This window comes from Puccinia triticina, chromosome 4A (genome assembly GCF_026914185.1).
Source record: "Puccinia triticina chromosome 4A, complete sequence".
Taxonomy (NCBI): Eukaryota; Fungi; Basidiomycota; class Pucciniomycetes; order Pucciniales; family Pucciniaceae; genus Puccinia; species Puccinia triticina.
In genome coordinates this window covers 7,005,217-7,022,442 of record NC_070561.1, presented here as the reverse complement: position 1 = coordinate 7,022,442, position 17,226 = coordinate 7,005,217, and the positions used below count along the sequence as shown (strand labels likewise).

General features: G+C 48.1%; 2 protein-coding genes across 2 annotated transcripts; one reads left to right on the top strand and one right to left on the bottom strand.

The window, feature by feature from the left end:
* Window positions 1–10,393: 10,393 nt before the first annotated feature.
* Window positions 10,394–10,564, bottom strand: PtA15_4A756 (uncharacterized protein; the record flags this gene model as incomplete). Its single annotated transcript, XM_053168672.1, has 1 exon — window positions 10,394–10,564. The coding sequence occupies one exon, from the start codon at window positions 10,562–10,564 to the stop codon at window positions 10,394–10,396; it is 171 nt and encodes a 56-aa protein (XP_053019858.1).
* An 83-nt stretch (window positions 10,565–10,647) lies between these two features.
* On the top strand, window positions 10,648–11,677 carry PtA15_4A755 (uncharacterized protein; the record flags this gene model as incomplete). Its single annotated transcript, XM_053168671.1, has 2 exons — window positions 10,648–11,274; window positions 11,351–11,677. 2 exons carry the CDS (start codon window positions 10,648–10,650, stop codon window positions 11,675–11,677), a joined length of 954 nt encoding a protein of 317 aa, XP_053019857.1.
* Window positions 11,678–17,226: the final 5,549 nt, after the last annotated feature.

The window sequence follows — 17,226 nt, the reverse complement described above, 5'->3', positions numbered from 1 at the left end:
AGTTTGAGAAGCAGCTTGAGTGCTTTAAGACCTAAGTGTGAGAATTGGATGTGATATCTGAGAAGAGAAGAGTCAGAATATGGAAGGGAAGTCGCAACAGATGAACAGCGGCTCACTGGGTTGGATGGGAGATAGTACAGGTTTCCCCGACGATATCCCCTGCCAGCCAGTGTGCCGGTGCATTCGAGATCTGTTGACCAAAAGATGTCGCACAAACATTTCTTGAAGATGACAGTTAATCCTTTGTTGCAGAGGTTCGCAATTGAGAGAAGGGGTTCGTGAAGTGATGGAACTACCAGCGCTTTAACGGACGTGGAACCGTCGATGGGAAGCTGCAACAAGCCTTTATGCGAGGATTCGACTACCGAGTCATCGGCTAGATGCACTGGCGTGTTGTCTGGAATCGGATTTTCAACTGACTTAAGATCGGGTGTCATCGACATAGAACATCCCGAATCCAGATTTGGGTCACCAGACGCTCGCGAGTTCGAAGGAATAGAGAGAGAGACTATGGCGCTCCTTGCGGTGACACCGTTCGATCCCAAGTAGTCCGATTCGTCTTCCCCAGCTTCAACTTTGGCATAAGTAGTCGGGGGAGCGGCAGTCGTTCGACCAGCGCGGGTGTGTGGTTTGGAAGGGGCCGGCGTATCCGGTTGGGAAGCCTTCCAGCGAGCCTTTTGGGCCGCTTTGTGCTTGAGTATTAGGTTTCTCGTGTTGTTACAGGAGTTGAGGTTGTGAGTGTCGCTGTTGCAAAGGAGGCACCGTTGTGGTTTGGATGTCTCGTCCTCGCGCGATTTGCCTTTGGCAAGGGGTTGGGTTGATTTGACCGGTTTGGGTTTTATCGAGGAAACCAAGATAATATTGTCCTGAGACTCTCGACGAATGGCTTCGTTTTTTAGAGCTTTGACGATTGTCTCGGTTTTTACTCCTTCTTGATTCATCAAAGCAGATACACAATGAATCCAATCAGGAGGGATGGAACTTAGGAGGGCAGCCGTGTGAACATCGTCCAGGGTGAGTGGTTTTTATGGCGTGACGAGGGAATTAAGTCGCTCGTGTGACTGAGCTAACGAGTCGATATGAGCATCGATGTTGTCGCCTTCCATCCGCGTATTGACGAGCTTTTGGATCCAGTAGACTCTACCACCGGTGGATGAGTCTTCATGCGCCGTGGAGAGTGCTCCCCACAAGCCTGCCGCATCGTCGGCGTGTTCACGAAAGTAGCGAAGATTGCTTCAATCGACAATTTGGACTAGGATGGCGCAAACGGTGTTGTTGTTGTCTTCCCAATTGGCCGGCCGAGCAGCCGGTTCCATGGCGGTAAGGACGTAGCGGACCTTAGCCGATTTGAACACTTGGTTCACCACAAGCTTCCAGTCGAGATAATTCGATTGTGGGCCTGGAGCTTCGAGTATCGGGAGTCGTGCCGTAGAGATTTTTGGGGAAGAGGTGGACATGGTCGGCTTAACGTCAAGGGTGAGATGAGCAGGAGGGTCTTTTGTTGGGTTGCTCCCGCGATCAGTTGACATGAGAACTGAGAGATTGTGAATAGGCGATCCAACCTAATTCACGTCGTGCCTGATTGACCTTGAAATTGCGTCTTATTAGCTGGAGGCTAAATGGAGCTCATAACCTGATGAGCGAGACAAGGGGTCTGAGGGACGAGTGAGTAGTGAGCAGAATGGATCATTATTGCATTAGTCAATGGAATACATGAGAGAGAACAGTCAGAGAGAATGAGAAAGGAAAAAGAGATGGGACTATGCCTGAGGGACAAGTGAGTAGTGAGCAGAATGGATGAGGAATCCATTCTGTCACCAGCAGTTCCTCAGGTATAGTCCACTATGTGTGACACCTGTGTAACAGGTATGTAGCATCTGTAGAGAGGGCTAGAGGTCTAGCTCAACAATACTAATAACTGTACTAGTATTGGCCCTTGCTGCAAGTGGCCAGTATAGTATTCTGTGGTTTTTCTCTGAAACAAAAAATACAGGTATAGTAACTTTTTTTGCCCCTGGTTACTGCAATAACGCACTTAACCAGGTGTAAACATAATGCAATGACATGTGGGCTCCTGATGATTGTACAGGCAAACCATGCTACGTACCTGGTCCTTGAGGTAATAGCAAGGGCTGATTTAGGAACACCGGGTAGGTCTTGTTCTGTTGAGAGATTGTTCTCTGTGGCTCCAGACGTGGTTGTCTGTTCCCTTCAACTACTTCAAAATCCTCCAGCAGCCTTATGTGGCTTTGTGAGGATTTTCCCCTCTCAGGGGACTTTGCTGAGGCCGGAAAGGCTTTGGGTGCTCTGATTCCAAAGCCCAAGAAATAGATAGAGTTTCATCCCTACTGATTAGTGGTACTGGCCACATCTGGCCAGTATAGTATTGAGATTTTTTTTATTTCTTCCTTCATTTGGATATAGTATTTTCAAAAAATAAAAAAACCTCATGCAATTGGATATATATAGTGTCAGCCTTAGAGTCAACACAGCTGACCTAAAAGCTGCCTTTTCTACCTTTTTACATATGAATTACTTCATATCTTTTTCATCTTAAGAGATAACTTTGTTTTGACTTCATATTCTGTTTTCCCATGCAATTTTAACCCTAGTTACAACTTATCACTTCTTTGTAACTCTACTCCTTCCCTGAGTTCTTGAGTTATGGCGCGCATGCGCAGTTGTGACGTGGCAGCGCTACCAGGCGCGCCAACCACTTGTACATATGTAATTATGTAAGCAAACTCTAAAAATTTTCGAATTCAGGATCCCCCACAGCCTGAGGAGGATCTACAGACTTCAGCACACCAGAACCATACCCCAGAGACACCCAGGATCACTAACCAGAGGCCACTTCACTCCCAGTATCACTACAGGATATTGACAGTAAGTACCCTCTTCTACTGACCTTGTTTATCTCAGAGGAAACTCTGTTGCTCTTGACTGCTCTCTCCCTGCTTCTGTTTCTCTCTTCTGCTACAAAAGATCCACAGGTTATCTCTTGTTAAGACCTTTAAAACCAGAGCAGAGTAGTCAACCTACTTCTGAATCCCACCACCGTTTCCTTGGTGTGAGTGGAGACTGTTGCATCTCTAGCACAGTTGGCAGCCTACTTTTCCAGGTAGAGCTTGGCCCATATTAAATCATAATTCAAACAGATCAAGTTTCTCTCTTCTCAGTTTCTCTCTTCTATTCCTCTTCTCTCCACTGCTTGTATTTCTTTATCCCAAGGAATTCAATCAGTGTCCCCCTTTTTCTTGTGTCCTGCTGTCACCTAAGAGACTCAGGCTCACATATAGTATTAAAAATTCATTACAAACAATGGAAATAACAGTACTGTTATTGGACCAAAAACAATACAATAACTATGCTATACCAATATCTGTATAGTAAAGGCCCATTGTTGTGGCTGGGGTTTCACTAGAATATTCTTCAGGCTAAACTATGTACTCTTCAGTTGGGGTGACTAGACTGGATGATGTAATAGTACTAATTATTCCAGATGCTGATGGGGTTATTTATCTAGAGTGATTTTAGCCTTCTTGATTATGTATTTATCTGTTGTCAGCCTTAGAGTCAACTCAGCTGACCTAAAGTCTGCCTTTTTCTACTTTTTACATATGAATTACTTCATATCCTTTTCATCTTAAGAGATAACTTTGTTTTGACTTCATATTCTGTTTCCTCATGCAATTTTGACCCTAGTTACAAATTACCAATTCTTTGTAAATCTACTCCTTCCCTGAGTTATTGAGTTGTAGCGCGTCTGCGCAGTTGTGACGTGTCAGCGCTACCAGGCGCGCCAAACCACATGTACATATGTAAATTTCATAAGCAAACTGTGAAAATTTTTTTAGTCAGGATCCCCCTTGCCTGAGTCGGATCTACAGACTTCAGCACACCAGAAACACACCCCAGATAACCCCAGGATCACCTCCAAAGAGTTTACAACACTCCCAGTATACCTACCGTCACAGGCGCCTAGGATATTGACAGTAAGTAACCTCTTTCACTGAACCTTGTTTATCTCAGAGGTACAACTCTGTTTCTTGCTTGATCTGCTCTTCTTCACTGGCCTTTGCCTCATCCTTGATCACAGGGCTGTCCCTGCTTAAAATCATTCTTTTTCTGTGGTTTTTGCAAGAAACAAACCACATAGGTTTCCCATTAAAGAACCTTGACTATCCAGAAGGAAGCTAAAAAATTGTGGCTGGATTAAACTTGTCTAATCCAGAAGCCCTCCATGTTTCTTTGGTGAGAGGAGGCTGTAGCACTCTCTAGCACAGCTTGGCAGCACTCTTCTGAAGAGGTAGCATTGCCAGTGGACGTGCATTCCCACCAGAATAACCTTGAATATCTGCTTATCTTGAATCTGCTCAGTTTCTCTCTCTCTTTCCCTCTCTCTCTCATATTTGTATTTTCTTTATCCAAAGAAATCCAAATATTCCCCTCTTCTTTCTTGTGTCCTGCTGTCACTATAGAGACTCAGGCTCACAGGAGAGGAGGATTCTCATTTACCTGGTGTTCTGCGCTTCCTGAGTGCAAAATAACATATTGAACTCTTTGATCACGTTGATCAATTCTAGAGTTTCCTGGCCCTCTGGTATCACTTCCATTGGGCCAGAAGTATCCTCCTGGCATGGGATTGGAATGAGCGGAACGAGGGCAATAGCTAGTGGAGCTGTGGGCCTTAATCCCTTGTGGTTGGTAGGCGGTGGGGGCTGTTGATTCTTTGCTGGCGTAGTGCCCGTTGGGCGCAGCTTCTCTCTGTTGGTTGGACAAGGGACAGGAGTAGACCGGTTCAAAGCTAGATCTATCAACTTCTCTATTGATTGGTAGAGAGCCAGTAGGATCCCTGTGTCCGGGGTCTAGGTCTCCCTCTCTGTTAGCTATAGGAAATTCTCTTCTTGCGGCGGCAACGCCGACTTGAGCTCTTGAAAGCCGCTCTTTGTCAGTGGGGCTAAGACAATGGAGGAGGTGTTGCTCTGCTGAGAGATTGCGTCCATTTCTGAGATGGGGAGGCATGGAGGGTAATAATGATCAGGTAGTTTCAGTTTCAAGCTTTGGATCTGTAGAGTTTAAAGTATGAGGTGCTTCAGGTCTTAGTAGGTTTTTCCCTTCTTTTTTTGGTTATATCTTCTTCTGCGCTGTCCTGCTGCACTCAATCAATTTTCTTGGTCAGTATTGGCAATTACAGATGAGAAGCAGAGGAATCTTTTGAGCAGACACCGATCTTTTCTATCTCTTCTTGATCAAAGGATATAGAGGGTTCAAGAGAGGATAAGTCCAACAATGGGATAAAGAGTTCCGTGGAAGAGTTGCAGTTCTGCACTTTCACGAGTACAAGGGACGTAAAAAAAAAATTCAGGGGTTCAGTTAGGGATTTTATCAATATAGAACCAATTTGGAGTTGTTTAGGAAGAATTTTGACGTTAGTAGGATATGTAGAAAGAATTTATTTTAAGTGATTTTTCTAATTTTGTGAATTTATTGTTTTATTTAATCAGGAGGATCAGTCCTTAGCTTTTAAGCAGTCTAGAAGTATGAAAAAGGGAGGATATTTCCCGATGAGGCCCCCAATTGTGAGCCTGTGTCTCTTATGTGACAGCAGGACACAAGAAAAAGAGGGGGGAATAGTTTGGATTTCTTGGGATAAAGAAATACAAACTGAGAGAGAGGAAGAGAAAGAGAGAGAAAGAGAAGATCAGGCCTAGACTTTAAGTCTTTATTAATTGATCTGGGCTATTCTCAACCTGGAAAAGTTGGATGCCAGCTGTGCCAGGCCAAAAAGAGTGCAACAGTCTCCACTCACAACAAGGAAACGTTGGTGGGATTCAGAAGTAGGGTTACTACTCTGCTCTGACTTTATAGGTCTTAATCAGAGACAACCTTTTGATCTTTGATGATTGAAAGAGTGAAAGAAAAGAAGAAACAATCAAGAGCAACAGAGTTTCACTCTGGATAAGCAAGTCTCAGTGAAAGAGTTTACTTACTGTCAATATCCTAGGCGCCTGTGACGGTAGGGGAGCATGGTAATCTCTTTGGTGATGATCCTGGGTTATCTGGGGTGTGGTTCTGGTCTGCTGAAGTCTGTGTATCCTCCAGCTGCAGCCTGCATGGGTGATCCTGACTTCAAAAATTTTCAAAGTTCGATGACATAATCACACATGTACATGTGGTTTGGAGCGCTCAGGTGCTCCTACATGGCGCTGCTGCGGATATGTGTGGCACAAATCACAAAATCTATGAAGGAGCAGAGATATTGAAAAGTAATCAGTGGACACTACGGTCAAAATTGCATGTGAAAGCAGAATCTGAAGTCAAAACAACCTTAAGTCTTAAGGTTGAAAAGATATAAACACATTTGGGTATAAAATGGAGATAAAAGGCAGTTTTAGGTCAACTGCATTGACTCTAAGGCTGACAGGTCCAATGAATAGCCCATGGGCCTTTGAATTCCCAGAAAACCCACCATGAGCCCCCACATAGCTAATGGGCTCTTGGTAGCCCATGAAGATATCCATGGGCCAACAGATACCCTCATGGGCTTTTGGTGGCCCATGAACACCTTAATGGGCCAACATATATCCTCATGGGCTATTGGTGGTCCAAAAAGCTCCCCATGGGCTTTTTGTGGCCCAGAAAGGAAGCAAAATTTTGCATACAATTCCTTTCCTTGCCACACTCCAGCAGGATTCAAATCCCCCAATTCCATCCTCAATCTCCCTCCCGCAAACTTATCCATCATTCTCCCGTTCGGATGCCTCACCTGGTACAAAGTCCCAGAACCCAACCGCAACAAACTCAACCCTAAAGCTTGTTCTTCCATTCTTTTCTCATACCTCATGGACGGGAACGGATACCGCTCATGGGACTTGGATAAGCAATTGGTCATCAAATCAAGAGACGTTGTGTTTGTCAAACAAGTATTTCCATACAGCTTGCCACTGTCTTCTTCTCCAAAACAATTGTCTGTAGAAATCTCTTGGCCGATTGCAACACAACCTCCTCTCACTCCCCTCTCTCCCCCTTCTCTCACTCCCTCCCCTTCTCCCACCCCAATCAAAGAGGATAAAGACACGTCCCCGTCACCAACTTCATCATCTGTCAACAACTTGTCCTTTATCTCTCTCCCTGATCTTCCTCCCCTTCCAGAATCACCTCCCGCTTCTTCTCCCCCTGCCAATCTTACACAACGTAAATCTTCTTGCCAGCGTAAGCCTCCAAATTGTCTTGGACAATGGGCAAAACCTGTCAATGTTGAGGCTGATCTCAACACTCCTAAAACTTGGCGACAGGTCCTGAAATCACCCAACAAGGCGCGCTGGTTGAAAGCAGCCAAAGATGAATTCGCCTCGCTCCTGGGCATGCAAACGTGGAGGTTGGTTCCCCGTCCCGCACACGAGATGGCCTTGTGAGTATAAATAGAGCTCTTCTCTGCATCAGCAACAGAAACCAGGCTAACCAGCTGCTCCGCTCTGCTACTTAGATCAATTTCTCACAGAATCACCTTGCTGCCGTTAGCCACTAGAATCAGTCTTAACAACATTAAGTAGGTGGTGGAGATTCATCCCTAGAACAAACTATTGGAGCACGGTCTGATGCAACTTTGTTGGATTTTCATCTCTTCCCTCTGCCTCCTTTTCCCAATTTCCTTATCCAGACCTCTCACAGAAGCTTGTCTCTCCATGTTATCTTTTAGTTTAGGTTATGCCCTTATCTTTTTCTAAGCCCAGTGACCTTGATCCTTGTCTAGAACTGTCTGTGTGCTCTCCTGTCTACTGATGACCTCGTGTGTGCGTGCTCTGTATGTGATATCTTGAATGTCACTTGTTCTCCTGTTTCTTCTTCCATCCGCTTCCACTCGCTTCCTTGCATATTTGATATGACACTTGACCACAACTTGATGCTTGTACTTAGTCTATATATACCGAGCCTTGTACAAGCAATCAAGAGATCATCGGTTCTTCTCTCTAAAAATCCGCTCCGTCCTTGAGCCGCATCCATTGAGCGTTGTGGTGATCCAGATCTGTTGCGTGCAACAAAACTGTCAAAACCTCAACTTACAGCCTACAATACTAGCATATGATAGAATATTATTAGAGAAATAGATTCTACATACAAACTTAACCCTAGTCACTCACTTCAACTACCCAGCTAGCTCTTTTAGTTTAGAAGTTAGTTACAATTATAGGTTTAGTACAGGCCATACCCAGGTGGAAAGTCATATAAATCATAAAAGGCATGCATATATAGAAGAGTATAGTTAGATTTACTAGTTAGGCAGGCCTCCACTATTAGCTACAGATCACCTCACGCAACCTGCGCGTTGGAAACTGCAGCAACTAGGCCTCCACTCAACAACTCAACAGATTTGTGCGGACCTTACATCGATGCATGCGGTCAGAAAGCCTCCACTTTGGCAGTGCAACCAACCTAGGCAGCCTTTGCCTTAAAAAGTACAAATCACACATTGTCATGCGGAACATCAGTTTAAGTTATGCACCCCTTGCAGAAGGCAGTGCAATCCACAGGGTCACCACCAGCAGAAATGCCTCGAGTGCAGCCCTCACCAGCAAAAATAACTCAGAAAAGAATATATAAGGAGGCCCTCCTCCCACCATTTTTCCATCATCACCCAGGCACCCCAGCTCAGTGGTCACCAGTCATCATTTTGCCATCATCACGGAAGACACAGTCATCATACATTAACATAGAAATCTCATACCACACTCCATCATCATTTCCCTCTGCTGACACCATTAAAAACCCAACAAAACATATTCTCACTTGATCATATTCTTTGCCCATCTTGCCATATAGAGGTTGTATACGCATCTTGTACTTGTTAAAAACTGATCTAGGTCTGATAGAGACTACTACATACAAGTTTTCTCCGTCATAAAAGTCACGCCACAACAATAAATAAATTTGTTGTCAGAATCCTGTAGTATAATAGAGGGGCAGGTCTTTCAAACCACCCGTAACAGTAGTATTACTTAGCTGGAATATCATATTGTTATTTCCCCCTCAAAGAACTGCCAACCCATCCCAAAGGAGTTCTCACAGCGTCCCCATCTCACTGCCCTCCTCTCAAGCCTCTTGGCTCTTCTCATCATGTCCTCCTGAGTGTCCGTGTCCTGAGTCATTACTTGAACAAACTTAATTGATAGGCATTGACTGAACCCATTGTCAAAAAAGGATAAATAGGTTGTACAAAAGAGTCCAGTTATTCTCGTCAACTAAGCAGGTAAGAGCAATCTCCTGCATAGATCTCCACAGAGGGCAGAGAATAGAGAGGACAGATAACAAGAAGCGACAAATGGCAGATCACCCCCAGATTGCTTGCTGTCCTCGGTCAAATTCATTAGCCTAGTCAAATCGGATCACAATTGACATTTTCTTTTTCTATTTTCTCTCTCTCATCAGACTAGTCAGGACCATTGAGGTTCTGCTCTTAGGTAAATTCCTATTTCATATTTCTCTCAGATCAATAATAATATTTCATTTTATTGTAAATAATTTTATAGATTTCTAATCATGGCAATACACTCTTAGTTGCATAAAAATTCACACTAATCACATGGGAGTGGGTGTGATAGGTGAGCTATAGAAAAAATCAAGAAAGTACCCCAAAATTACATTCTTGCTACGCGAGCTTGGGGCACTAGGGTCTAAGTCCCTCCTGCTTCGCGAGTTCAGCCCCGAAGTCTCGAGGGACTTTGTTAAGTTCGGAAGATGGCCATCATACTGGTTTCAACAGGACTGTGCAGGCGAGTTTGGTAGATACATAAATTCAAAACTGGGAATGCTGGCTATTCTACATGCCCTTAGATATATACACACATAGTCAAAGACTAGACTCTTTCCAGACAAACACACCCACTCTGTGAGGAAACACTCTGGAAGTGGCCCACTATGCTTGGGTAAGATGCTGGTATTTACAGTGTTTTTTCATGTCTTCTTTCGAATAGTGGCAATCAGCCCCAGCCTAGTGTGCAGCTTATTTATACTTCGAATCTCTGAGGCCAGCAACTGCCGTTAACCTTTGCATCCATGCCAATCGACAGACGTAACCCTGTAACTGGACGCTCAGCAACATATGCGCAATTAGTGGAGGACTTCCCGCTGATCTGGAAACCCAGATTTTCCCAGATTTCGCAGGGAAATCTGGGAAGATCTAGGATTTGGGAAGATCGAGCCCAGATTTCCCCGCAAAATCTGGAAAAATCTGGGTTCCCAGATCGACGGGAAGTCCTCCAGTGCTTCGTTGCTCGCCAACAGATAGCCCGTCTGGTTCTTTAATGTCTGTCTATTCTGGCCGTCCATAGGAACCGGGGTCCTCATGATGGGATCTGGCACTTCATTTTGCGCGTGCAGGGCTTCGGGGTCCTCAGGTGTCGCCACGATCCGACATCACTTGGACCTCGTGCACAACCCATGAAGCCTTGGCGCAGCGCCGGCCCGCATCCGTCGGCGAGACAGCCTGGGGGCGGTTCCTCTGGACCAAGCTCGCCCCAGGACAAGTGGCTGCCTCTTCCTCGGCCATGAGCCGCTCCTGCATGTTGCTGTGTGTTTTGGAGGCTGCCAGCCGGGAGTGTTGGCTGTCCGGGCGCGGGTTCCGTGCAGGCCCATCCACTCTTATCTATGAGGAGCGGTGGCCCGGTCCCAGCAGACCGAGCGCACCGCCCCTCGGCCCAGAAACTATCAACCCATCCCACACACCATCCCTTCCCTCCAAGCCGCACCCGCAAGCCTTCAGTCCTCGCCGAACACCGCCACGGAGCCCGGATAGCAGCCAGCGTCCTCTGCAGCCCTCCGCATGGTGGCCGTTTGTCGAGCACAGCCTGGCCCACCGGGCCACCCTCCCACTCCGCCCCGTCCCTCGCCCGCACTGCTCATCCCGCCTTCTGCCTCTCTCTCTGCTGCAGCTCGCTTATCACCCAGCCGCTCGACTGCCGGCTGCGCTTAAGGGCAGCCCGCCCCCCCTTCTCCTACAGACATCCACCGACCCACCCCCTGTTTGGTGCAGATGCGAGGCCGGCCAACGCCGACGGAGTCGCCGTCCGTCCGTCCCCCGCATCCGGCCCGCCGCCCAGCTCCGGCGCCCGCGTCCAGGCCGGGCCCGCCGCCGCCCCGTCGTGCGGCTTCCAAGCCCCCACGTCCGCCTGGTCTCAGTCCCCCGAAAATCGCCCGCAAACCTCTCGCTTCTGCGGCTTTTGGGGAACAGCAGACCGGGCCCTGCACCCCGAGCCGACCCACGCTCCGCGCGTGGTGCGGGTCGCGACATACACACGCTCCGAAAGAAAAAGATTTGATTGCTGATATGCTGCGATGGTGTCGCTTACAGTGCCCATGGCCGGGCCGGCTCGACGGCCGCCCCGCCGCCGCCCCCTCGTCCGTGCATCCTCATCATCCCGCCGCCCCTACGCCCGAAGCGAGCAGGAAGAGACCCGGTCCGGACTCCGCCCGATCAACGAGCTCCACAACCCTGAGAGCCCCGCCGGGCATTGCTCGTCTTCCCGCGCCTGCGGAGCCCCCGCCTCGCCCAAAGCCCCGAGTCGGCCGGCCGTCCAGCTTGGCAGTACGAAGACAACTTACCCAAAGTCGGAACCGATCTGCATCCGTGACAGAAGAAAAGGAGGGCTCTTCAGGTCCTCGAGGTCTTGGATCCTAAGGATGGGGAAGGGGGCCCGCGGGCCGGCGCGATAACCCTTCTACCCGGGTACAACTTCCGTCGTAATTGCCAGGTCGATCCTGTAAGAATTTAGACAACTAAGATTTATTTTGGTGATTAGAGACTATCTTGACTCATGTGAAACTATGTACAAAGAAGAAAAGATTTTGTAAACAATTTGATTTATGGAAACAGTAATCACCTAAGAGCAGGCGAGTTTGCCGTGCTATTTTTTTATGTCTGGGGTTATGAGAGTGGACTGTGAAGTCTAAGGAAAAGGGATTGGCTAGATGAGATAGAGAACAAAATGACAAGTGTCTGTTGCAACATGTTAGCTCGTTGCTCATGATCATGCATATGACTATGCTTAGAGGAAGTACCTCTTCTATTCTGCACGCTGGTGATAACGTCCTAAAGCTATGGAGACAACGAGTCGATGCCGTTGGATCTGGATAACATGCAACATCTGGATTTAGCTAATATTTGCAGTATATGCTATTGCCAGTTAGTTCTGACTGAATGACTTACTCGTAGTTTGGTGAAATTATGCAAGTGCTTAAGTCGTTTGGGATGTTTGATATTCTTTGAGCAAGAGAGCTATGAAGGCAAGTGGCGATTGGTTAGCTGTCTTTGCCTTCCAGCTCTTCACTGTCTCTTAAATACTCACAGATTGGAAGAACCGGAATCTGTGTCTGCTCTGATGTTTCTGGGAGTCTTGCTCTTGTATTGCGCCCTAGGAGTCTTGTCGCTTGTTTCACCTGTTGTAGAAGCAGTAAGACGACGGGGTTAGCAACTAGTGCCTGTTTCTAGGGAGATGAAACTCTGGGGCTTATGAGGCAGTGCATCAAAGCTAGAATCTTCCCTGTGCCTCTTTGCGCCTTGCGCTGCAGGTGCTGTAATCTGACAGATCCCCTGGAGTCCGCTCCAAAAGACACCACAAAGAGCTCAGACTTGTTCACAAGCTTCCGCCCAACACGTCTGAGCTCATCCAAGTGGCCGAGGAAAATGATCACATCCTCACGCCATGGCGGTGTCTTTTTTAGCTGACTCATCCGCCTTACAGCCGCTTGTGAGCCCCCTCCCAAGGTGTCACACACATATCACAAGATACAGATCTGGACCCATATAGTCCTGACTCCTCCTCACCTACCTAGCTCTGCAGAGATACTGATCTCTCATTGCTAGGTATGTACTCTCTTTCTTCCCTCTCTCTCTTTCCTCTCCTTCTCCCTTTTCCCCAGTTGTATATACTGAGAGATACTGATCTCTCATTGCTAGCTCTTCCCTTTTGAAATAAATATCACAGTTGGGCACTAGAAATCCTCAAGACGAGTTTCTCAGCGCCATCTTCAGTCTTTAGTGAAGAGTCCAAACGGGACTCTTACACCGCTCCACCAGGCAATGTCGCAAACTGATACCCTGGTAGATAGGTAATCTGCGCGGTCCACTTTTCCCCTTTCACATCCTCAAGATTCAATATTTTGAGGACCTGAACAGCCCTTCTTTTTCTGTCAAGGATGCAGATGGGCCAGCCTTGCTCAATGGGGATGAAAAATCCCTTGGTAGGTTTTCTTGCACAATACAGTGGTGGTATGGGGCGGTTTTGCGGATGTCTTGCATGTTGACTTTCCGCAAGTGATTCCATCTTCTGTCTGCCAGCCTTCCCACAGCTAATCCCGGTGGGTTCCAAGTTCTGCTGGATGTACTTGCCTGCCTCCAACACATTCTGCTTGTCCCAAAACCACCTTTTGACTGTTGGAATTTCAGGTTGCCAATATCAAGTAGTCAGCAGATGTGTCTTGCAGATCAATTCATGAAGGGTCAGCCTAAATGCACTCCAAACTTTTACTTCATGCACTCCACATTTTTGGCTTTGGGGGGCCAGCACTCCAAAAAATTTGGAGTGCCTTGATTTTGTACTCCCAAAACATGGAGTCCCCAGATGGGCACTCCATGTTTCTTGGAGTACACAACTGGGTACTCCAAAATTGACCAAAATAGGGGGAGTGCAGCTAGATGCACTCCAAAAAAAATGGAGTGCAAGCCCAAGCACTCCACCTTTTCAGTGAAGGATTTTGGCTTTGCACTCCAGCTAGCAAATACCCAATGGAGTGCATTGGGGTGCACTCCAAGTCTCCTTTTTTTTTGGAGTGCCCACAGCAATCACACCTCTTGATGACCGGTCTGGACCGGCCATTGAGGGGACTCACATGACCGGTCATCCAGAGGACTCATACCTCTCAATGACCGGCGCGGACCGGTCATCAGTCACACCTCTCAATGACCGGTGTGTACCGGTCAACGAGGGGAGGTGCTACTCTCGATGACCGGTCTTTACCGGTCATCGAGGGGACTCCCACCTCTTGATGACCGGCGCGGACCGGTCATCAGTCACACCTCCCGATGACCGGTCACCACCGGTCATCAGTCACACCTCCCGATGACCGGTCACCACCGGTCATCAGTCACACCTCCCGATGACCGGTCACCACTGGTCATCGAGAGGACTCACACCTCTCGATGATCGGTCAGACCGGTCATCGAGGGGACTCACACCTCTCAATGACCGGTCATCTCCGGTCATTGAGGTGAGTCACATGTCTTGATGACCGGTCAGACCGGTCATCCAGGGTAATACATAACACCTCTCGATGACCGGTGTACCAGTCATCGAGGGGAGGTGCTACTCTTGATGACCGGTTGGTCTGACCGGTCATCGAGAGGAGATGTTACTCCCCTCGATGACCGGCACAGACCGGTCATCGAGAGATGTAACTCACCTCAATGACCGGTCATCACCGGTCATCGAGTGTTATTACCCTTGATGACCGGTCTGACCGGTCATTGAGTGGTGTGAGCGGTGTGAGCCCTCTCGATGACCGACCGGTCATCGGGAGCATCGAGAGGTGTGAGTCCCTTTGATGACCGGTCTGTACCGGTCACCGAGGGGAGCAGCACCTCCTCTCAATGACCGGTCAGACCGACTGGTCATTGAGAGTAGCGCCTCCCCTCGGTGACTGGTACACACCGGTCATCGAGAGGAGGTGTTATTCCCCTCGATGACCGGTCTGACCGGTCATTGAGGGATGTGACTCACCTCGATGACCGGTCATCACCGGTCATTGAGAGGTGTTATTACCCTCAATGACCGGTCTGACCGGTCATCGAGAGATGTGACTCACCTTGATGACCGGTGATGACTGGTCATCGAGAGGAGGTGTTATTAGCCTCGATGACCGGTGTGACCAATTATCAAGGTGTGAGTCCCCTTGATTACCGGTCTGTGCCGGTCACCGGGAGGTGTGACCGGTCTGCGCCGGTCATCAAGAGGTGTGAGTCCCCTTGGTGACCGGCACAGACCGGTCATCAAGAGGAGATGTTACTCCCCTTGATGACCGGTCTGTACCGGTCATCAAGAGGTGTGATTTCTGTGATTTCCCTCAATGACCGGCGGTCCGGTACAAACTGGTCATTGAGAGGAGATGTTAATCCGCTCAATGCCGGTCTGTACCGGTCATGGATATCAGGAGGATCAAGTGGGGTGTGTTTGTACATAGCCCAGTTGAAGTTGTAGGCATCTGGCTGGAGTGCACAGTACTGCACTCCCCTTTTGAGGAGGAGAAATATCAGGAATGGAGTGCTGGGGGAATGCACTCCAATCTGATGGAGTGAGACTCATGGGCACTCATTACATTTCCTGGCCACTGGAGTTCTTTGTGGTGCACTCCAAAGAGTCTTGAGTCCCCGGTTCTGCACTCCAATTGACTTGGAGTACTCTAGTCTGTACTCCAACAATCATTGGAGTGCACACTCCATACACTCACTTTTGGAGTGCTTTTGGGATTTTTTTGGAGTGCATTTAGGCTGACCCTTCATGAATGTGTTTCACCCACCCTTGGGATCCATCTCAAGCACAACATCATCAGAGCTGGTATTGCCACCTAGCCTGGTGTAGAGATCATCTTTATCTTCAGTGGGTTTGTAAGCTATGACAGAATAAGAGGGGTGAGAAGGTCAGTTGTAAGGTACATATTTTGGCCAAGGTGATTTACTTGCATTTTTCTTCCCAATCTTATTCCAGCGTGGTGTTTTGATTGCACCCACTTTGTTATCTTCTGGATGATTGAGTTGAGCCAGAGAGAATCTGGATTTGAATTTCTCCTTCAAATCTTTTGTTTGTTTGATCATTGGTTCAATAAAAGTCTTAGGGTCAGCCTCAATGCACTCCAAAAAATTCCCAAAATTACTCCAAAAGTGGGTGTATATGGAGTGTGTACTCCAATTGTTATTGGAGTACAGACTGCAGTACTCCAAGTCAATTGGAGTGCAGAACCCAGGACTCACAAGTCTTTTGGAGTGCACAACCAAGAACTCCAATGGCCAGCAAATGTTATGAGTGCCCATGAGTCTCACTCACATAATATTGGAGTGCATACCCCCAGCACTCCATTCCTGATATTAGAGATGGCCCCGACAAACCCGTTGCGGGTACCTGCTATCCACTGGCGGGTACCCGCCCAGGGTTGGCGGGTACCTGCCAGCGTGTGCATGTTTGGGTGCGGATGTTGGGTTTCTGGGAGAAATCCAGCGGGTACCTGCCCTTATTTGGCCATGGGGCAGCTGCCACTGTCCACCACCCAAAGGAATTCCTTCCAATCAAAGAGGTTGTGTAGCCTCTTTGATCAGAAGGAACCCCTTTGGGCCAAGGAGTAACCTCTTTGATTGGAAGGAATGCCTTCCGGTCAAATAGGTTACACACCCTCCTTGGCCAGAAGGAGTCCTTCCAGTCAAAGAGGTTACCCAACCTCCTTGGCCAGAAGGGGTTCCTTCCGATCAAGGAGGCTACACAACCTCTTTGATCAGAAGGAATGCCTTCCGGTCAAAGAGGTTACACACCCTCCTTGGCCGCAAGGAGTCCTTCCAGTCAAAGATGTTACTCAACCTCCTCGGCTGGAAGGGGGTCCTTCCAATCAAAGAGGCTACACAACCTCTTCAATCGGAAGGAATGCCTTCCATTCGCAGAGGCTAAAACAACCTTCCTGGCCGGAACGAATGCCTTCCGGTCCATTTTGAGGGGCGGGTACCTGCAGATACCTGTGCCGGTACCTGCAGGTACCCGCTCTGACCCACTCTGCGGGTGCGGGTGTCCAATTTTTGGCAAAAAGGCTGGTGGGTACCCGCACCCAAACAGGTACCTGGGTTCACAGGGGCCATCTCTACCATATATTGCTCCTCCCCAAAAGGGGAGTGCAGTACAACACAAGAGCAATTTTGGCTCCCTTGGACCAACAACCCAATGCCAAAGGGGCACACGTTGGGCTACCGTGTGAATACAGGGTAGCCCGTTGTCAGGCACTTGCAACGGTCAGGCCGCCATACTTCTTTTGGTCAAGATGTACGGCAGACTGACCTAGGTCAAGCCACCGCCAGTCTGCTGGCCTGTTGCCGGCAGGACACTTGGTGGCTTGACCTGGGTCAATCTGTTGCCCGTCTGCCATGAGAGATTTTCAGCTCATGAGAAAATGAGAAAGTAGAGAATGGAGAGCTGA